This window comes from Plutella xylostella, chromosome 18 (assembly GCF_932276165.1).
Source record: "Plutella xylostella chromosome 18, ilPluXylo3.1, whole genome shotgun sequence".
NCBI lineage: Eukaryota > Metazoa > Arthropoda > Insecta > Lepidoptera > Plutellidae > Plutella > Plutella xylostella.
The window spans coordinates 9716080-9740147 of NC_063998.1; the positions used below are offsets into that span (position 1 = coordinate 9716080).

Below are 24068 nucleotides of genomic sequence, written 5' to 3' on the forward strand. Positions count from 1 at the left end.
ACTATATAAACGCATTCAACAAATGTAAGGAACTATTGTGCAACGCTCCTCTTCTGCAATATCCCGACCCTAGCAAACCTTACATATTGACAACAGATGCCTCCAACGTCGCTTTAGGCGGGGTGCTTTCACAAGGACCTATAGGTAGCGATAAACCGATAGCATATGCTAGCCGTACTTTAAGCGATACCGAGTCCCGTTACAGCACAATAGAGCGAGAATTGCTTGCCATTATATGGGCCATAAAGCACTTTCGACCTTATCTCTACGGACAAAAGTTCTTTATCTATACTGATCACCGTCCCTTAGCTTGGCTCAATTCAATGAAAGACCCGAGTAGTAAACTGACCAGATGGCGATTGTCTCTTCAAGACTACAACTTTGAAATCATATACAAAAACGGGAAACAAAACACGAACGCAGACGCTTTGTCTCGCATTAAAGTAAATGCCACAGATTCCGATGACGACATCTCCATGAAAGTAAACGTAGATCAGAAGGAACAAAAGTTACAAAAACATATAGATTCCCTTACTAAAGAAATAACCAAGTTAACTAGAAAAAAAAGTAGTTCAACTCTGAGTATCTCCGATTCCGAGAGAACTCATACAATAAGTCCAATCTCCGAAGTAATATCAATATCCTCTGGCGATAAGGAACCCACACAATTCGTTCCCTCAGTCTCTAGTAGTGCTGACACCATACATTCAGCAGTGGATATGGAAACTACCGGTATCCCCATCCTTCATGAGGCGATCGATACAAAACCAAACCAATTATTAATATTCACATGGTTCCGCGATACTTGCCAAGTAAAAGATTTGTCTAGAAATAAACAAAAAGTATTAGAAGTCCACTTACCACTAGATAACGAACAATTAATTAAAGATTTCCTGAAAAAATATATAAAACTGAAAACAAAATACTTCATTTACTTCGAAAATCAAGAACACAGACGACTCTTTACCAACATCATTATACAACTGTTTAGGCAAGATATGGTTCAGTTTTACGAGTGTACAGAAAGAGTGATTTACGTAGAGGACGAGGACGAGCAGAAACAAATAATTATTAAACACCACGAAGGAAAGACAGTACACCGAGGTATAAAAGAAACCATAGCTAGAATCCGTAGAAATTACTATTGGCAAAATTTACAGGAAACAGTTACAGCAGTATTAAATGCATGCGAAGTCTGCAAAAAAATGAAATACGACAGGAAACCCATTAAACCTATGTTACAGCTCACACAGACGCAAGATGCTCCCTTTCAGGAATTATTTATCGATCTTTTTACAATAGACGGAAAATATTACCTAACTATAATAGACGCTTTCAGCAAGTTAGCACAGGCCATCGAGATAACTAACCGATCCACCCCTGAGGTATTAAGAGCACTAATTAAGTACTTCTCTTTCTATGGTATTCCAAAAAAGATAAGTTCCGACCCCGGTTCCGAATTCAATAATGAGTTAATGAGAGAACTGATGACATTGTATAAAATCCAACTTCACATAGGTACACCTCACAATCCAAACTCCATGGGATTAATTGAACGATTCCATTCGACAATAATAGAAATTTATAGATTGGCTAAATATGAACAAAAATGCACAGATGCATCCACCGTAATGACATATTGCATCATGGCTTACAATCACACCATTCATTCTGCAACTGGATTAACCCCATTCGAAGTAGTATTCGGTCATACCGACACAGGAATAGCTTTCGACATAAACTTCCAACATAAGTATATGCAACAGCTAATTAAAGACCACGCTAAAAGAACACAGTATCTATACAAACACTTATCACAAAAATTAATGGACAGTAAAGAAACAGTTAGGCAAAAGAAAGGAGGAGAGACCAACATTAACCTCCCCGAAGGAAAGGTTATCTTTTCTAAGGTAGTTAACACCCGCCAAAGCAAAGATAAGCCCATATATCAAAAGGCAAAAGTTACCGGAAAAACCACCTGTAACGTAGTTCCCATAAAAGTAGGTCAGAGAAATACAAAAGCACCCATTAAGAACATCAAACGCCCTTCGCAGGTGGTGTCTGCTGACATTCATGGTCCCCAACCTGGCCCTTCATCTGCAATCACTTGAAGGAAATCCTGGTATTTTACCTGTGAAGAAAGGAAATGCCCATATTAAAATAGATAAGTGGCTAATTATTAAAACTCTAGATTTGGAAATCATAGTTAACGATCTTAATTTTAACATAAGAAAATATAATGAATTTAATAATTTAATCAGCAGCAATATGACATATTCCCATGAGTTTTATAGTATCAAAAAGCAGTCTGAATACCTACAAAAATTAACGATTCAAAAATTTCAGCAACTTATACCTTCATTACGCTTTAAGAGAGGTATTATTAACCCATTAGGTTCCTTAATCAAAGTAATTACAGGTAACTTAGATCATAGCGATGCTCTTTTGTATGACAGTTTAATTTCAAATATTAAAGATAAACAAGTACTCACCTCAAAGAAAATTACCGTGGTCACCCAAATGTTAGACAGTCTCATCAACAGTTCACAAACTCTACAGGAAAATTCCTTTATATTAAACACTAGATTAAAAAGAGTCGAGAAAATGTTAATAGAAATATCTAAGAATGAAAATTGTTTCCACTCTACATACATTTTAGGAATGTTTAACTTATTCATAAGCAACTTTCGAACTGTATACTTAAAGCTAAGTGAAATAGAGACAGCATTGTCGTTTACTAGAGTATCTATATTACATCCATCTATAGTACAACCCTATGAGGTATTAGAACACCTGTATGAAATCTCCAAGTCAGAGAATTTAATGTATGATGTCACTGAAAGTAATATAATTAAATTTGAGGAAATTATCGAGGTAAAATCTTATGTAAAATCAAAACAGATAACGTTTATTATGGAAATCCCTCTTACAGAGATAACAGCCTATTCATACTATAAATTGTATTCCCTACCTATGTACAGCATCCCTAAAAACCAAACCCATATTATTATTCCTAAATATCCTTTCCTTTTGGCGAAGAGTACGAAATACTTACCTCTACACAAACCATGCCGACCGCTTACAGCCGGAGACCACTTCCTGTGTACCGAAGAAGACGCAGTGATGTACCCTGAAACGACTTGCATCGAACAATTGATGAAATTCGAGGAAAATCCATCTCAATGCCAACAACATAAGGTGCATATTGAAAATAGTAGAGTTCAACAGTTGAGTCATAACGAATGGATACTGTACACCAATAAGAAAACTCGGCTAATCGAGGAATGCAGCAACAGTAATCGCGACGATCGATACTTACAAGGAACATACAAACTTACCTTGCTTGGAAATTGTACAATCCTTGATAATCTACGTATACACCGACATAGAGTCTACCAGGAGAGCGCAACAAGCGAGCCTACGCCCGCGATTTCTCTCCCCGAGTTCCGTTCGAGCAACTTATCCGGTGCACCCGCACTCAACATGAAGGAAGTCGACTTCGATGACCTCAAGTACATGTCATACACATTGAAGCAAAGTGCATTTAGTGAAAGTGTAGTGAGGCCCGATTATAGCCTGGGAACAGTGATACTGTACGGCAGTATTTTATGTGTTTTAGTGTTAATTATAATATGTCTTATGTCATTTTACTTTCGTGTGTGGCGAAATCATCTCAATACTCCTAAAACGAGTGATTCAGATAATTTCGCACTTAAGGAGGGAGGAGTTATGCAACCCTGTAGTACTAACAACCCTCCGATATTCGATGACTCATGCTAACGTCATCGTCATTGTTCTTAGAATGCTTAAGATTGTTTAGACTGTAAGTTTTTGTCAGCCCCTTTTTTATTGTATCCCACGACCCATGTTTGTGTCGCCTGGTCAGCGGCAGAATAGATCGAACTATCGTCACAGATAGACCTCGTCTGGTAGTTTTAAGTCTAGTTTTAAAATTTGTTTTTAAAAAGTCTTTCGCTTGACACCGAAACTTGACTAGGTCATCTAGTTTGTTTACAATCAATAATAATTAGAGTCCTGCCTATTGCTAAATTTTTATTGCGTTATTTTATGGCTAAATAATGACTAGAAGCTATCTAATAATACGTACGTCGTACAATCTAGGTTTATTGGACTACTAACATATAACTTATATAAGCAATAAAGTAGAATTGGGTACCAGGTTAAGTTATAAAATTGATAGATACTTAATCAATCTTGCCTACTATAATGCAGTAGGTAAGTACATAAATATTATGTTAATAAGAGCCCTTTTTACATCTTGCTTTAATAAAATACTTTTTATTTTAACACATGTTTTAGAGTTTAAGTTAAAAGCCGTTAAAATTGACATAATGAAAATCGAAGGACTATTAATTATTACGAGATGTTAAGTAGATAATTTTAAAGACCATGCGTGGTGTAACTTTGAATTCTTACTTTTGAATTTGGAATTCGCAATTAGAAAACGGTTGCACCTCGAACAGTCGTAACGGTCAGCGCACTCGAGCGCGAATGTGAGAATGTTCTCCTCTTACATCGATATTTGAAACTCCCTTCGGCAGACTTCGGGTTCACACGCCACTGTTTCAATTATATTAAACTAGCTGTTCCCGCGCGCTTCGCTTCGCCTTTAAAAGTTTTCCCGTGGGGATTCCGGGATAAAAAGTAGCCTATGTTTTATCCCAGGGTCTACACCGTATGTATACCAAATTTCATGCAAATCCGTTCAGTAGTTTTGGCGTGAAAGAGTAACAGACAGACAGACAGTTACTTTCGCATTTATAATATTAGTTAGGATTAGGATTATGCCTTGGTATTCCGATTTTATAATCGAACACGGACAGGAAAAGGTAGTGTGGGACACCCTAGTTCTGACGGCCTTGGACGATTGACTTTTGCACGCTCAGAAATAAAATAATTTAAAAAAACAAGTGCAGTACAAATTTTTAATCGATATTTCGGTATTTTGGTGGCGGAGACACTTGAAATAATTTTTTTAAACGAAGAACCCTCACCTTTTTGATACACTTAACACAACACCTATGTTCGTGTGTTCAAAATAACACGAAAAATGCATTAGATTAGGTACGTATAATTTTCTATCCAAATATCTAAAATGTATTTCAAACAAACTTAAATTATGATAAGCCTCTCTCTATAATAGTTATACTTAGTAAACTACTTACTTCTTATCAATGAAATAATTTCATTTCTGTTTTTCTACTTCCATGCATTTTTAGTAACAAATATACTGTAATTTACTTCTAATTATATTTTTGACTTGAAATTTTAACTTAATAACTTAAGTTTATCTTGAGGAGGGTTAAATTTATGAGGTAAGTCTACTTGGGTGAATTTCCCGCGGCCAAAAATTGCGTGGCATCAATGAAATCGGTACTAAAAAACCAAGTTATAATTTTCTAATATTTTTTTCCGGTTAAGTGAAATAGTTATCTATGTGTAGCACTAAATATTTTATTAATAGGATTAATGGATATTTTAAAAAAAAAATATTAAACCCCCAAATCTTTCATTGCCGTGTCTGTCCCCACGTTACCACGTTTTGTATTATTCTTCATTGATGAAAAAATATTGAGTATTGATAGTTAAACTTAGTTTCATTTGATACATTAATAGTTAAAGTATTGTCACGGAATACATTTATTGAAATATATAAAGAATATAACGAACGGTAAGTGAAAATTCATGTGTCCCAGAACTTCTGTTCATCGCCGTGTCCTAAACATGATCAAGGCTATTGTTTTACCTATGAACTTGGGTGCCCCCCTCAGTGCGCTAATCGTTTCTTACAAGTGTCGCCTAACTGCTCGACGTAGAAGGAGGTACATCGGTGCGCGCGTTTTTGCGCTATAGTGAAAATCAATAAAAATTTTGGGGACTGGACATTTTTTCTTTCATTGCCGTGGATAGATATAACTTCTATAAAATTTAGTTTGTCTTCTAGAGTACGCATTCAAAAGAAAGCTTTTTGAAAATATTTACCTTATAAAGTGTTTATTTCTTCGAATAGTTAATACATTTTTAGTTATTTATATTTAATGCCTTGATTTTCATCGCCATGCTTTCATTTCCGTGGCTTCTGTGGCCAATATTTGCTATGGCAATGAAAAAAAAACCACGGCAATGAAAAAAATTTCATTGCCATGTCTTGTAAAATAATTTGTATTCATTGCCGTGGTTATGTTATTCATTTCCGTGGCCAGGTTATTCATTTCCGTGACTTATGTTTTCATCGCCGTGGTACCTATGTATGATTAGGCAAAGTAACATATCTTTTACCTGTAATACAGGTAATACCGATCACTGACATTACCTACAAAACTAGTCAAATTACCTCTTTTTGCAGTGCGTTAAAACGGGTGCGTATCGCAATGTATAAAAACGAAATATATAATATTACATTAATAATAACAATCACAACATAATTATAATGAACTTTCTGTATAAATAAGACCGGTGGTAGCTCAGTCGGGTAAGCGCCCGCTTCCCACTCCAATAATGCGAGTGCGAATTCCGGCGCTGACATGTACCAATGTGTTCCTTTGAATTTAAATACAATGTATACCATCGCTCTTACGGTGAAGGAAAACATCGTGAAGAACCCTGCATATCTACCTATAGATTTAGCACATCTAGATAATATGTGAACCCACCAACTCGCTGTGGACCAGCGTGGTGGGAAATGGTCCAAGCTTAGAAAGGCAGCAGCTTAGACCTTGGGGATATGCACATTGCACAAAGGTCACATTCGAGAGAGCCAGGTGCAGGTACTTACACCTCCCACGGATAGTAGAATAGAATATAATAGAACATACATCTCTGCAGGAACTCATCTGGATGCAAAGTGGCCTTAATGCTGCTTGCAACGTGCAGGCCTCCGTATGAACTTGGGCAAGACAAAAGTCATGTAGAATGTTCACATAAAACCGGAGCCGGTGATCGTTCGTGAGACAACTATCGAAGTTGTGCAATAATATGACTACCTGAGGCAGACTATTCGGCTAGGCAGAAGCAACTTCGACAAGGAGGCTGAAAGGCGCATCCAACAGTCTTCAACCATTGCGCCCTGCCAGTTATGACATATGGTGCAGAGGGTTCTACCTTTTGTGGCCTAAGATTTATTTGCCTAATCTCGTATTGCATAGTAACGTTTGGTCAAAGTCTCGTTTCGCCGAAAATTGTATGGCATAAATCTCGTTTAGTAAAAAGTTATTTTGCATAATCTTATTTAGCCTAATAACGGTATGGTCAAATCTCAAATAGCCTAACAATACTATGGCATAGCTTATAAAAACTACTAATATTCATTTGGCTTTAACTTTGACGAAGCGTCTCCCTATATAGCGCAAACTGGTGCCTTGCATTAGGTATTTAATTTTCCGCTATGTGGGTAACGCTCCGCTCCTCTTCGCTGCGCTCCGCTTTGCTTTCGACGAACATGTGCACCTAACACGCTCCTCCTCGCTTTGCTCGTCGCCGCACCTACCTTTAGGTTTCGATCCCATGGGGTTTAATGGCGATTGTAATAATTATAATGGTCATTTACTTTCGATATTTTGATCATTCAATATCGTGATTTTCGGGATGTAGGAGAAAAATACCACTATTTGTACATTTAAAACATACTGAATATAGTATTTATTAAGATAATATTAGGAGAAACAAGATTATACCAATACGAACAATTTGAGCAAACGAGACTTAGATGTTTCAAGTTTGTGCCAAAAGAGTTTTAGACGAAACGAGTCTTATGCCACATAAGTCTTGGCAAAGTGATGATTCTACCAAAAAAGTTTAGACCTTACGAGTTATGCGAAATGAGTTTAGGATAATAAAGATTAGGCGAGATGAGAGGAACCCGGTGCAGAGACCTGGACACTGATGGTGGGACTGGTCCACCGATTTAAAGTCACTCAGCGTGCTATGGAGAGAGCTATGCTTGGGGTTTCTCTAATGGATGGTATCAGAAAAGAAGTTATACGTCAGAGGACTAAGGTTACCAACTTCCGAATCCAGCCGGTAGTGGCTGGATTCGGAAGACCGAGGACCGAGTGTTGTGGCGCTCCTTGGGAGAGGCCTATGTCCAGCATTGGATGATTATAGGCTGATGATGACAACATGTACATTTCATATTATTATACCCATTAAAATATACTATGATTTAGCATAAAGTTCATAAAATATTCTATCATATCACATAATGTGTGTTAAATAACACAACACCATCAAAACCTCTAGCACCACAACCTAAAGATTGGTGCGATGACGAGAAAAGCGAGGAGGAGCGGTTAAGTGCACATGTTCAGCAAAAGCGAAGCGGGGCTACATGGGGAGACGCTCTATGTTTAGGTTTTGGTGCAAGGAGTTTTGACTGCGTTATTATTATTGGCGCTAAGTAGAGAGACGCTTAGCTGACCAACATGTGCACCTAACCGCACCTATGTTTATATTTTGGTGCTAGGTGTTTTGCCGGTGTTGTGTAATTCAGCACAGAGAATACATGTCATATTATAGTATATTTTATGAATTTTACATAAAATGAACAGTATACATATTGGGTATTATACCTTATAAAAATGTAGATGTTATATATAATATATATGTGTATACATTAGTATATATTTAGGATTTATATGTATTGTATAGTATTTTGGTATTAGTAGGTTTAGGGTCATATATCTATATATTTATTTACTTAGTTTTAGGGTTTAGGTATTATTTTATTTTAGGAACTCCACAATCATAATTATGTTTTGATCTTTTTTTTTCTTTTTTGCACACCCGTACTTTTTGATCCTTTTTAGCATTAAGTCTACCTTATTTTACATTATTACGATTGTAAATTGTGCAATAAAGTATAAATAAATAAAAAAATAGGTAAGGTTTATTATATGTTGTGAACGTTATTAGTGTGAAATGAAACATTTTGTTTTATACGTCGCAATACGGACCCCACAATGCTACTTAGAGAATTCCATACTATATTCTTATTTTTTTATACATACTGTCGTTCTTTCTTTCGTTCCAATATCTATCCAAATATTTCTGCCATACATGCCTGTCTAAGTTTGCGTTTCCCTCACAGTCTTTTTTAAAAATTGCAGTGGATTGATTCTTTCATTTCCATTGTATACAGTTCTTTCATTGCCGTGGAAATTTTGTTTCATTGCCGTGGGCCTTTGTTTCATTGCCGTGGACGCTTGTTTCATTGCCGTGAACGCATGTTTCATCGCCGTGGCACGAAATTTTTAATCATCCGTATCTCGTTAAGTTTTTAACTTATCTGCTACCCATTTAGTAAGAACACTAACATTAACAAAAACTTTAATAAAAGCGTTTTTCTAATATAAAAAACCTTAAGATAAAAAAGTCCACGGAAATGAAGATTTTTTAGGACTTGTTGAAATCCACCCACTTGTAAACTCAAAAGTGCAATATTTTACGTCAAACAACTAAACTTATACCGGTATTTCGTTAGCAATACCGAAACGTTTCTTTTTAAATATGATTATGCAAGTTACCGCAAGTTATTTGGTATTTATTAGGAATAAACATTTCGCAGTTAAACAGTTCAAAAGTTTACAATCATGTGTTTTTTTTCGTAAACCAAGCATTTTACTTTACACTACCTAGTTGCTAATATCGTTTTTTAGACATAGTGAGAATTCATCGAAATAATACCCTTGTAATGGACCCTAAGTACAGATGGCCCAACCTTCCAGCAAAGAACCGTGTTTACATGCACTTATCGTGAAAATATTCCATTAGACGTAAACGCACCTCTCCCAGCCTGCACTACATTCAAAAACAATCTTTACCGGTAAAAACCGAAAGTGCACAATGCATCGGAACAGCGGGGTCCAGAAAAAAATGTATACAAAGAAACAAGTCCAACAAAAGCCCCGCATACCTCACTAATCTTTCCAGGATTCCCAAAACGAAAAAAGTGCAGGTAACATTGAGAGATGACGTCAGGCTGCTTCTGGGAACTTTACCTCGGGATACACGGCCTTTTGTGTCTTGTACTTTTTTCAGTTTAGTATTACGAAATATGTTTTAAACTATGTAGAACATTTGTAACAGTACTAGAGCGATATGGATCTCATGGTTACCTACCTTCGCGTATAGGACGGCATGAAAAGGTCAATCATCTTTAACACCATATTTAAATATGTCATAAAAAAAACTTTTCAGCGCCACAAACCCTTACAGCTTAATTGGCAATGCCAGCCACAGTTTTTGTGTTCCATGCCACGCGGTGACGCCAACAAACTTGAATATTGTACCCTTGACCTGACAAGGCCAAGAATTAACTTCGAAGTTTCGAGCTCCAAAATTGGTCAAGACCAGTATTAGGAAGCCAGTTAAGTATTAAATACTACCTATGTGGGCGTTCTGTCGGCCAATGATCTTTTGTACAAAAATAAAGAATAGTTTATTTCCTACTTTGGCATACATGCTGTAAAAATACCGTATTGTATAAAAAAATACCATTTACGGCAATAAATTTATGTTGTGCGAGAGCAACATAAAAAAAAATTTTTTTTTTGGACCTAGATTTTTACTTATAAAAGTCATTTTCACGATCAAGTGTTAGCTGAAGGCCAAGATAAAAAAACCTTTCCCAGGGCCGTAGATCCTTTCGGCAGAATCATAGGCACATTAGAAGGGAACGCAAGACTTAAGTGGTTAATAGAAGTACCTGCTTTCAACATGTGTTTCCAATAATGAGTTGCGATAACGTTCTAAATTCCTAAGTGCTGGATAAGAAGTCTTCGAAAGGCATTAAATTTAAAGTAATAATGATGTCTACGTAAGTATTAACGGACACAACCAGTTAAAAACAGACGTTTCGATACAAGGTTACGTTATAACCTGTAGCCGAGACATAGTCTCATACACGATATAAAAATATATATACAGCATGATAGTATAATATACTTCATACATAAAAAGCGGGTTTAAGAAGCCTTCAACCGATTCGGAATTCTTAATCTGAGACTTGGAATATCATCACGAGAAACGTGGTCGTGTACAGACTGTGAAGTGACGGCTATTGTTTCAACGACCGTCAACGGAGAACGACACAAATCCACACCAACGAACTACGGAGAACCTTATATCATGACATCATCGACACAAAGTTCAAATCCATTTGATGGTATGCATAAATTATGTCTTTATGCCAGTGCGATATGGTTGACGGTTGGATCGACTCGTCAGTCGGAAACCTGCGGAGGTGAGACAATGAAGTTTTGATATAATTTCCTTTCTGGAAACGGCTATTACACGACATGTTTTTGCATAATTTATCACGGCGGAAATTGGCGCCTCAGACACAACAGGACGGCTCAACATTACGAAACGGAAATGACTAGCTTGGCATTGGCATGGTCGGGAAAATGCAAGAGTTATAAACGAAGTCCTACTAAATGTTTATGTTCAAAGGACAGTGAATCCTAGCTGTGCTACCACAAAAAACTTTAAACACTGTTTAACTAGTGTTTAAAACGAAATTTGACAGATTTTGTTGGCGTTTGACAGCGCTAAACACCTGTTAAATACTGTCTAAGTTTTTGTGGTAAGGCCCTAGATGTACCATGCCCCTGTCGAATATGAGTAATCGGCAGGTTCTGCTATTTGAAAATTTGCATGGATCTGACAGATGTTTGAAAGCAGCGCTGCTTGAGCATTGTTAATTACTAATGTGTCAATGGAACGGAGCTGAACCGCCATCCCTTTAATTGGTTTTACTATAAGTACTACAAGCTATTGCCACTATAGTTACTGAAGCAAACATAGCTAATCTCGAAGTAGTTTATTAACAACAGTCTGCAAGGAACCATTAATCTCCAAGAGTGGCCAGAACAGTTTAAATTGCAGTAAAAAGTGTAAACTCCATTTTCTCACATTTCAGGATGAAAAACCGTCAAAGTGCTACGTGTCTAGGAAGAAATGCTCATTAGAGAGCTACAGTGACGAGGGTAGCCATGGACGTGACGAAATGTCTAATTACTTCTTAAATTTGTATCCTTTTATTTTGCTGAAGTTTAGAAATGGGCAAAAATTTAAGGCATTGGGGTACGTTTAAGGTCAAGCATTGTGTTCTGTAATGAAAAAACACAAAATTACACTCATTAAGACCACCGGCAATGCAAGTAACTAAATTCAGAAATAACTAATTAACCCATTGTTAAGACTGCGGAAATGCGTTGTTCTCATCAAAGCTATCACAAACTGCCTCTTTCTAACTCTGCAATTAAAATTACGTTAGTTACGCGTGTACAAGTGAATCGTTTTTTTATTCTGTTACCGAACGTAGTCTTTACTGTTTACGCCCTTAGCCATTCCCAGGCGTTAGGGCGGCGGCACACCAAGGTATGCGCCGCTGATTACACATCTAATACCGGTTTTACTCGGTAAGTACCGGTATTCTGATGCACTGCCCGTGGCGAGTGGGTACAGTCGCGGACACAGTGAATAACGTATTGTTGTTGTGTAATTTAATTACGTGTGCAGCAAGGGTTGGATTTGAGCTGCAAATGTGGTAGAACGATGGCTTCCATAGTACTTAGGTATGGAGCTATTAATCGTGACCGCAATGCTTGGGAGCTTGCATTTGTTTTTTTTTATAGATTACAATTTAATGCTGGTATCAATAATGCAAATATATCATGTTGTAGTACATGGATGAAGCGGAAAGTAGCCAGTTCATCATGAGATAACTTTTTATCCTCATTTTATAATTACACCTGTTTGCTAAACGCTCACAAGATGACGATATCGATAGGTATTACTGGTATTAGCAATAAATTGTATCTAAGTGTAGCTTAGATACGTAGCGTAGTAAATATAATGTACAGCTCATGAAAAAAAAGATTCTTTTTTTCTACTTCCATGGTACAGCTAGGTTTTATAAATCCCTACCTATAGGTATATAGGTACTATTAGGTACCTACCTCGGTAGGTACGTTCTTACGATTTCAAATGAAACGGCTAAAGATCGAAAGTTCGCCCGTAATTTGAATTTGTCAGACGCATCCCACAAACTTGGACGATTAATTAATAATCGCAATTATTTCAATGAAATCACTGGTGATTACGAGACGATAATACCGCCAGATTCATTAGCTTAATGACGACAAAAACTTGGTTACCTACACAAATACCTATACATCTAGCACTTGTGCAAACGAAACAAGAGTATGAAATAGGCACGTAATTATCAATATTTGTTTTAAGACAAGTAAACTAGGGAGAACTTATGTATTTAAAGATGCTGTGGTGTCTGTTATAGCAAAATACCTACAGTACGAACAGTAGGTTACATACATAACATATTTACAATCCTATTGCAAACTTAACGAAAATACAAAAATCTCACCTTTTAAATAGTTGTTTGTAGTGCATCCTCGTTTACTTGTTCACAGTAACACTTTTAAAATACTCTCACACAACCACACTCACATTTCACTGAGCCCGAGAGAGCCACTGTTGCCACAGAACGTTTGACCACCAACTAGAAAACTGACAGCACACAGCCAGAATCACAAACACCACAAAATCCACACCAAAAAGTTCGAACTCCAACCTGCGCCCACGCAAGGCACGTCCGAGTACAGGTAACGTTTGAATATTTTTAAAAATGGAAGCGCGACGGGAAGAGCGCTCCGGTTGGCCGCGCCCGCGTGGGAAAGAGACGGGAGAAACAAGTCGAGCGGCGCATGCGCAGGTGGGGGGACGCGACAGGTAAACTACCCTTGCCTTTGCTATTGTTTGACGAGGAATTGACAACTGTATGCCGGGAATTCGTGCGTCTTTTGTCTTTGAATGGAATTCGCGGAAACCGCTTTAGGATATTGCTTCCGAAAACAAATAGGTATTATTTGTACTATGATGTTTCGGTTACCGTTAACCGCAAAACCGGTGTTTTCTGTGAGACTATTAGTTATGTACTGAAGTACACAGCAGACTACGCAGACGATGACGCTCAACCTCAACCAGTTTCAATACCAACATAATATAAGAGCTCAGCTATACATTAAACAAATAACAAAACCCATATTATTAGATTTATTAGTACGTTTTTCTATCACTTCAGTATTTTTATGCACTTGTATGTTATGTACACATACTGGATAGAAATTTATAAGTGAACCTGCCGTGTCGTCGGCATCGGCAGGCCCTTGAACTTGTCTTGCTCTTATGCCATTATAGGGTACATTGACCTACCTATGAGAATTTCACTGATATGAACAAAACTCTCATAATTTTTACAAATGAAATTGTTACCTACTATAATTTTTTAATGCTCCGTCATGCGTTTTTATGATAGAAAGTAGCCACCGGCGAAATACTACTTACATACTTACAACTACACTCGCGAGCAACCAAATCGACTCAAGCCTTCACGGCGCACATATACATTGATTTTCCTAAAACGATAAATGGTAAATATAAAAGTGATATGTCATTCGAAAGCTGAAGAATTAGGCTTTCAATTAAGATCAATACCATAAAAAAAAACTAAGCGCAGATTTAATGACGCATTTTAATTGCCCGTCAGTGTTAATTACCTCATTAGGAATCCACGCCTTGCGCTACCTGATCCCGCTATAAAACCTTTCCACATCCGGTGTACCTTATCAGTCGCTTGTTGCAAGTTGACCGGTACACATCTCGTTGCATTGTATTCCTTGTTTTCGCAAACCCATGGATACCACACCAGAAGAAGCTGCTCAAGTTGTTGCCTTGCTGCAACAAGGGTTAAGTCAGCGAGCAGTCGCTGCCCAGCTCCACTTGAGCCAGTCTGCTGTATCCCGAGTATACAGACGGTTCCAAGAGACTGGTGCCTTCAATCGAAGACCAAGAACGGGCCGCCACCGCTGCACTTCAGAGAGAGACGACCGCTTCATTGTCTCAACCTCGCTGCGCAATCGACACCTTACGGGCGTTGATGTGCAGCAAGAACTGAGACGTGTACGACAAGTGGCTGTCAGCGAGTGGACAGTGAGAAGACGCTTGAAGGAAGCCAACTTGACACCAAAAAGACCTGCATCAGGCCCCAAATTGACTGCAGGCCACCGACAAGCGCGTCTTCAGTTTGCTCGAGAGCATCTCGATTGGAGCATTGCGCAATGGCGGTCGGTCCTGTTTACTGATGAGTGCAGAGTGTGTCTGCATGGCAGTGACAGGAGAGGCCGGGTCTACCGGCGTCCGGGGGAACGATTTGCCCAATGTTGTTTCGCTGAAACAGTAGCATATGGCGGCGGTTCCTGCATGATGTGGGCTGGTATTTCTCTAGAGGGAAAAACCGCACTTGTTTTCGTGCCTGGAGGCGGCCGAGGAGGCGGGTTAACAGCTGATCGGTACATCACCGACATTCTACTCGGTCATGTTGTGCCCTATGCAGAATTTGTCGGTGAAGACTTCGTGCTAATGCACGACAATGCCCGCTGCCACACGGCACGAGTCAGTCGGCAGTTTCTGAGAGAGAAGGAATTGCGCACGATGGACTGGCCTGCGCTCAGTCCTGACCTGAATCCCATCGAACACTTATGGGACGAGCTCAAAAGAAGAGTTCGGGCCAGGAATCCAGTCCCTGCAAGCGTGGACGAGCTGAAGACAGCTTTATTAGAGGAGTGGGACGGCATTCCTCAGGAAACTGTCAAAAAGTTGATAAGGTCTATGAGAAACAGGCTGCAGGCTGTAATTAGGGCAAGAGGGGGCAATACAAAGTATTGATTTAAATAAATAAATTTTTATCTTAACATTTTTTGTTTAATTTGTATAATACGATACCCATACCCTTTTTTCCTAAATTCCCGTTTTTCCTACAATTGCGTTCAGACATCATTTATTTCAAAAATGATGAATGGATTTCAATAATAATGATATCAAATTAAAGCTGACATCTTAAGCTTTTAAATGACATATCATTTTTATTATTTCTATTCATAATTTTACTTGTATTAATGTATGTTTGCGCCGTCAAGGCTTGAGTCGATTTGGTTGCTCGCGAGTGTACAACTTTCTCTGCAAATAAAAAAATCTAGTGTCTCAATGTTATCTCATACACTTATATTACTTACATTACATAGGCACCTATACATATAACATAATAAATTAGTGAGTATTCTTATGTATTGTATGATCGTATGTACTTATTACATTTCTAGGTAACGTAGATAAATATCCGTACAAGATATCCGTAGATCCTAACTAATATTATAAATGCGAAAGTAACTGTGTCTGTCTGTCTGTCTTTCTGTCTGTCTGTCTGTTACTCTTTCACGCCAAAACTACTGAATGGATTTGAATGAAATTTGGTATACATACGGTCTAGACCCTGGGAAAGAACATAGGCTACTTTTTATCCCGGAATTCCCACGGGAAAACTTTTTAAGGCGAAGCGAAGCGCGCGGGAACAGCTAGTACTAGATAAACAATGTCACCATACAAACGAAGAGTACTTATCCGTTTTCCTTTTACATGATTATCTGTTTCCGGAGAATATCAGTGCCGACCAAAACTTATCCTCCATGATAATTCATATAGTATTTTGACACTTATATCGGAAATTAAAGTTCTTAACTTCTTAACCAAAACCACACATTTTTTACGATTCCGAATCGACTCAAGCACTGCTTAATAATATGTTTTATTACAGGTTTGATAAATTTGTAAGTAAGTAATAGATAAGCTTCAGTTCCTTCATCAATAAAAGTTGTACTGTGTAAAACAAAAACTAGAATTCGAAGTCTTAGCAGAAAAATAAATATTTTAGTCTAGGTGCCTTAAAAAAAGTAAAGCCTTGGAAATGGTTCTACCTTTTTTGACCTAATATTTATTTGCCTAATCTCGTGTTGCATAGTACCGTTTGGTCAAAGTCTCGTTTCGCCGAAAATTATATGGCATAAATCTTGTTTAGTAAAAAGTTATTTCGCATAATCTTGTTTAGCCTAATAATGGTATGGTCAAATCTTAAATAGCCTAATAATACTATGGCATATGTTATACAAAGTAATAATATTCGTTTTGCTTTAACTGTCACGGAGCGTTTTCCTACATAGCGCAAACTGGTGCCTTGTACTGTTTATATTATGTGGAAAACGCTCCGCTCCGCTTCGCTGCGCTCCGCTTTGCTTTTGACGAACATGTGCACCTAACACGCTCCTCCTCGCTTTGCTCGTCGTCGCACCTATCTTTAGGTTTCGATCCCATGGGGTTTAATGGCGTTTGTATAATAATTATAATGGTCATTCAATTTTCACTTTCGTCTTTTGATCATTCAATATCGTGATTTTCGGGATGCAAGAGATAAATATCGCAATTTGTACATTTTTTACATACTTAATATATTATTTATTATGATAATAATAGGAAAAACTATATTAATAAATTTGAGCAAACGAAACTTAGGTGTTTAAAGATTGTGCCTAAAGAGTTTTAGACGAAACGAGCCTAATGCCTTATGCCACATAAGTCTTGGCAAAGTGATGGTTCGGCTAAAAAAGTTTAGACCATACGAGTTATGCGAAATGAGTTTTGGTCAATAAAGATTATGCGAGATGAGGGGAACCCCTTGAAAACATTTTAAATCGATAAGAAATATTAATCGATATGTGTCTATAGGTACCTAATAATTATGAATAAGTAGATCAAAACATCTGAGCCTATATACCCACAAAATTCATGTTATTTCACCAATATTACCGACAAACACACAACTTCTTTAAGGTCAACAGTTAGATAAACCTCTGTTCGCTCGTGCGTGTCAAATTGCTCTTCAGAACCCATACATATGGAAATTAACACTGACCTTTACAAAAACTGTTGGCGAATTGTTTTTCAAACATTTACGTCTATAATAGCGAAAAGCGGGTCACCATTGGACGCCCCCTGGGAAAGGTGGGTTCATCTAAACATATCTACATGCTATTATTTCAGTAATCCTTAAATATCTACCTATATATTATACCGAATACATAAAACAAACTTTGATATTTTATGTATTGTGGAGTTTTTTTCCCAGAAGTAGACCTACTAAGTAGAAGCATGGCTTACGGAAAGCTAGTGCTACCCTTCTATTCTTGAGAGACTTGATTACTTAGTAATATTAGGTTTAATTTTTAACCCTTAAATAGATCCGAAGCAACACGATTCTCAGAGAATCCTTGCTTTAGTACACAAAGTAAACATGAACCATAGACAAAGACTGTTATCTAATTCAAACAAGATTGAACATGGCTGCCCGTTTTACACGCGCTGTTAATTATTAAAAAGATTACTACAAAACAGTCTAGCAATAACAATGTTATATTAAATTTTAAGTTACAATCACGTTTTATATTTTGAGACCTGAACTTTGGTTCTAGGTATGTAGGTGGTAATACATAAGTGATAGGAGAAAGGCATAAAATACTATGACTGACTTAAATTTATACCCAACCTATGAAACCTATGGCCGAAGACAGCACACAGTATTGCCTCACTACTTGGAGATGACCAGCTAATTTAGTGAACCTTTTTTGTCTAATAGTCATTGTTGTTACACCTACCAAGTAGAGTGGCGAGACAGTATCCTCGGCCGATCCTCGACCAATGAAGGGCTAGCAATATTGACCGAAGGCTCGGCTGAGGATACTGTTTCGGCACTCTACTCGATAGGTGTTATGAGGTAATGTAATGAAGTAATTATGAATGCTACTATCTAGACTCACCCTTTCTCTCCAGGTCCCAACTTATTGTTCTCAATAACAGCCGTGGCCCGGATCCTATTCTCCGGCTGTTCTCCAATCAGCTTCTCACTCCTTCCGTTGCTCAACTGCTCCCTTACTGCACTGTACGCATCACTTTCACTTATCACTTCACTTTTCACTTTCTCACTCGTATCCTTCTCGTGTTTCTCTGGTTCGGGAGCGTCTGTGTCCTTTTTGTTGTCTATGGAAATTCCGTTTGCGATGACGGGTGTTGGCTTCGCTTGGAGCGATTTGATGGTGGGTTTTGGTGAGGAGATGATGGGTTTGGTCTCGATGGCTCCGTCCTCTGTGATGGAGGTGACGTAGACCGTGGAGGAGCTGATGTAGCCGTTCAGGTCGGTTCTGTTCTCTGGTGTCGTCTGAGCAAGCTTCCTGCGGTTTAGCTGGAAGAGAGAGGGAGGTTAGTTTTTGTGGCGTTTAAAGGTTTGGACATAGTTTCGGAGAGGGTTGTATAGTGATATCGTATATGTGAGTGAATTGTTCGGTCGTAAGTCGTAAGTGAATGTAACTAAGTGTACGAGTGGAAAGATAAGCATTAAAGTAAGGTTTCCGTCCATTGCCCGACTTATCTTTCCACTCTGTATGGTTATTCCATCTCCACTATATTCGTATAGGTACGTGAAAACATGTAGTTAAAATTACATTTACTAATGTAGGTAATACCTAATGTATGTGTAAAAGCTTCTAACTCGTAACTTGGAGGATGGCGTATACGAATTTGACACTACGTCTATTTAAGTTAGTTATCCGGAGGACGTCTGAGGAACCCCGAGGAGAGAGTTTTGTGGCGATCCTTGCAGATATTTATTATTTAACTATCATTTGAGCTGATGCTAACCTAAGTAGATACCAAAAACTATTAGAGCTACTAAGTCTCTTGTGTAACACAAAACGGTCAAAGAAACGAGTTTTTATTTAAAATAAATAACATAACGGACTATCATCTACTATCAACTCGTATAAGTAATAAGTTTACATTTACTGTAGCATTCATGAGAGTAGCTCCATCAAGATAAATGGCACAATGGCTCATCAGCACGGTCAGTGGATAACTTTATAACGAGCCATTGTTTACTATGACTTTTATGTATTTTATTATAAAACTAGGCCGTGTAAATATACAGTTTTCCAATAAATCATTGATACGAATAAGTTGATGGATGGCAGGTAACATACATTATTTTCAGATTGTAATAACAATGTACCTACTTTTTTTTTAAAGTACGGTCAGCTGCATAATAAGTTGTTATACACTTCTGTACCTTGTCAAACTGACGAAACGTCAATGCTTCAATGAATGGATAGGCGGTTTGTTAGATTGACAAGGTTCTAAAGTGTATAGCTACTTATGCAGCTGACTGTACCTCTACTTTTGTAATTGTACAATATTATTGTAGGTACTTACCTATTTGAATGTAAAAGGTTTTACGTCTCAAATTAAAACTTTTGAATTCATGATACCTACATTATCAATTTTGAAAATTGGAACACGACTTAAAAAGAAACCTCCACACATTCCTCACCTCCTATTGGCTGTACCGAGCTCGTCAAGCGCATTCTGAAACCGCATCAAGAGCCTCTCGGTCCGTTCGAGATCGCGATTCGCTCTCCACACTGATTCAAGATGCCTCCCAATGACGTTTGACGTTTCGAGTGGAGGGCGACGCGATACAATCGAATAAAGGTGCACATTGGCAGCAGACGACCTAGGTCTAGTACAGGTTTGTTAGATTGTCGGAAACTATAAAAGTTTACGTTTTCTCGCATAAGAAGTGGTGCTTCTAGCGGAAACTATGATGAAACTTTTGACAGATAATATATGCAGATGACAGAAGAAAACGTAAACTTTTGTAGTTTTCAAAAATAGCAAATCCCGTACTAGAGGCCCTGATGGCGAAGGCTCGAAGTCGAAGACGTGATGATAAGTAATAAAGATGTTCTTGGTTTGTTGATATTATATTAAATAGAAGTAAGTATTAGTATTTTACAACGATGTTTAGAAATAAGAAGTAAGTATTAGAATTAGTAAGTATTAAAATGTATTGTGGTCGTGATAGTTTCTTTGAGTTGTTATTTTGTATGTGATTGACATAAGTATTTCTTCTTCAGCTGAAGCGCCGGGCAGGTTACAACAAGGCCTCTGGTACGGGTTTTGCATTTTACATGATAGTTTCCGCTAAAGGCGCCACTTTGTAAGCGATAAAACGTAAACCTTTATAGCTTTCGACAAACTATTACAAACCTGAACAAGACGTATTTGCGGAAATTATCATGATACTTTTGGCAGTTAATGTAAGTATGTAGATGACAGAAGGAATCCAATTTATTATCGTTTTCATAAATTGGTAAACCGTAACTACATAGGCTCTGCCAGAACGTCATGTCATCCCCTACCAATTGGCACCCTAATCTAACGTGGACGATCACCCTAGTGCCCACGACCGACTCACTTGATGTTGCATCAGGAAACTACTCAAGTTTTGCAATAGTCAAGTAAATATGTGGGTAGGTTATCGGTAATTTACTTAGGTAAGTATGAGGAATGGCTAGCATTTCTAGAATATCGTGCGTGATTTATTACTTAAATTATTCGTATCTATGATAATAGGTAGGTATTAACCAGATACTGATGTGGAAATAAAACCATTAACCATAGTCGTAATACACAATAAGTACTAAACATAAAATGAATAAACTCTATTCCCCAAACTGATAGAGCATTTTGACACTTTAAAATAGGTTTAAAATTGACGTTGTGATATACGAATTTCACCTTTTTGATTGACGCAAGGAGTCGAAATTCGTGTGTTTCAATGTAAATTTTAACCTGGTTGTAAATTTAAAATACGATCTATGAATTTGAGGGAAAATATCTCCTAATATCTGACAATCAATCTCCCTCGAAATGATCGATCAGATCATACAAGACCGGTATAACGTTGCATCAAATTACAAAACTTTATTGGAATTTTAATATCAAGCGTGACAAGCCATCTGCGAAGGAAAGCTCTATAACATACAGCTTATAAATCTAAAAGCGTAATCCGCTTGAGCTTTTAAAGACTGAGCTTCAAAGCTGCCTCACTTCAAGAGCTTTAGATGCTTCCGTAGCACACAGCTGCGGAAAAGCGCCGCATATTTAACTCCTGACCGAAAAAGAGGGGTAAGTTAAAACTGCTGTATCTGTGTGAAAGTATGTAGTAATAGCACCATAGAACAAAGTATAGCACACAACAATCTCACACTGCCAAGCATCACACTGCGTGTTGCGTGTCGGCAATGCAGATAATAATATGCGTGTTTTTTACGCATTCACGCGCGTAGTTGCGTATTGTGATGATTCGGCGACTCTTTTGACTCATTGGGCTACTCTCAAAGCACGCCACTGGACGCGATATAGCTTATTAAGTATCGCAGCCAATCATTATCAGTCACCTTTTAACGTCGAACGTATAAGGGGCCGTCCATTAATCACGTGAGGTCGTTTTTCTAATTTTTTGGTGATATTTGCCACCCCCCTGGTGATATTTGGTGAGGTTTGGGATCACCCCCCCCCCCCCCCTGGATCACGTGTATTTTTTTGGAAGTCTATGTAAAGGCTATTTTTGACTAGAAAAAATATAACGAAAATTGCGTTTTGAATTGAATCAATCGTCAATCAAGATCATACTACAAATCGTTAAAATTTTTGCGCCGTTCAAAATTTCGGTTCTAGTCTGGTCTAGCGCTTTTTGACAAAAAATTAATACACGTGATGTCTAACGAGACCCCCCCCCCCCCCTCCCCCCTCGTGAGGTTTTCCGTAGGTAGTTCCTTGTGCTTTGGTAGAAGCCTACGTCCAGCCGTGGAATCATGAATTCATGACTGCTACAGACAGCTGATGATGATGATGACGGTTACCTCTACAGACAGCTGCGACATGTCGACGGGGGTGATCCGCTTGAGCGCGGAGAGCCGCTGCAGGCGCTGCCGGGCCTGCTCCTCCACCGCGATGAGGAAGGCATCTTGCACGATGTTGTGGCCGATGTCCGATACTGCGGAAGATACATCCTTGGTTAGAGACTTAGAGTTAACGTTGGTGAGGTTACCGCCATCGAACATAAACAATCCGTAAGCTGGGTATATACTGACCAACGTTACGGACTGTAATGTAACATTCCCAGCGAGCATGTTACGCAACGCTGTGTTCTTAAGTCGGCTCCTTGTTCGCTGGTTTCCCCGTAACACTACGTGCTGACTGCACGAATTCTCGCCGTGTAACATGTTACATTACACCTCGCAACGGTGACCAGTACCCATGCACCTTTAAGCAGAGCGTCGCTGGCTTATGAAATCTGATGCAGCTTGCATGGATATGACATGCGGATGTTTGAAAGGCGAGCGACGCTGATTATGGATGGTTAATTGCTTATGTATCGGTAGCTGTTAGGCGGTTCTCACACTGCCACGCTGCATGTTGTGTGAATGCGTGTGCGAACGTTGCTTGTAAGTATCTCCGTTTGTATAGAAACACATACAGAAAATGCATTTACATGAGTTTAACGCAACGCACGAAGCGTGATGAAGGGTGCAGTGTGAGACCCGCCTTAGTCCGCAGAATATTTCGTTCAACGAAAGTTTAGGCCGCGTAGTTTTACGTGCGTAATTTTAGTAATAAGTAATTTTTGGATTACGTATTGTGGTATTTTTTTGTGTTACTAGCATTGTGCTTTATCTCAAAAAACTTCAGTATTCTCACGTATGCTGTTAATATAAAAATCATTGCCTCCGTCTTGCACGGGTGTTTCAAATCGATTTAAGAAAACCACATCAAAATCAAATCGGCACTGATGTTATAAAATTATATAAGCATAGGTAGATATAAAAGTACTTTCCTATTAGCCAACTTCGTATTCTAATATCTTGTTCCTATTCTATTAGACTAGTCTGTGGAGCCCTCATGTTATCAACCTTGACAATTTATATGAGCATAATAAGGATTCGCATTAAATAGGTAAGTTAAGATTTAATCAATTAATATTCCGTAGGTGATGCATCCTTCAGCTATTTCCAAGTGAGTCACAGTCTAGCTGTGCTGAAGTACTTGTGCAATTCAAAATGGCGCCCACCAGTATACCAGGTTATGGTTATCTCGATCGCGCATATTTTAATACTATTGTCTTAGAAGGGAAGTTCAAGTTTAGATAGCGAGAGATTTAAATGAGTCTGATAGTGCCAATGACATGTTATTATAGCTTGGCGTGTCTTGGACATATTCTCACAAAACAAATTTACTGTAAAAATGAC

At 38.2% G+C, this 24068-nt stretch overlaps 1 protein-coding gene across 3 annotated transcripts in view; it reads right to left on the reverse strand.

Annotated features, from left to right (window-relative positions):
* Positions 1 to 24068, reverse strand: part of LOC105388084 (protein PALS1) — a 104628-nt gene that overhangs the window by 65222 nt on the left and 15338 nt on the right. For all 3 annotated transcript variants that reach the window (XM_048627383.1, XM_048627385.1, XM_048627384.1), the window contains exons 4-5: positions 22683 to 22816; positions 18744 to 19165 (exon numbers count right to left, since the gene is read on the reverse strand). In XM_048627383.1, coding sequence (XP_048483340.1) covers positions 18744 to 19165; positions 22683 to 22816 — 556 coding nt within the window. The remainder of the gene's footprint in view (positions 1 to 18743; positions 19166 to 22682; positions 22817 to 24068) is intronic.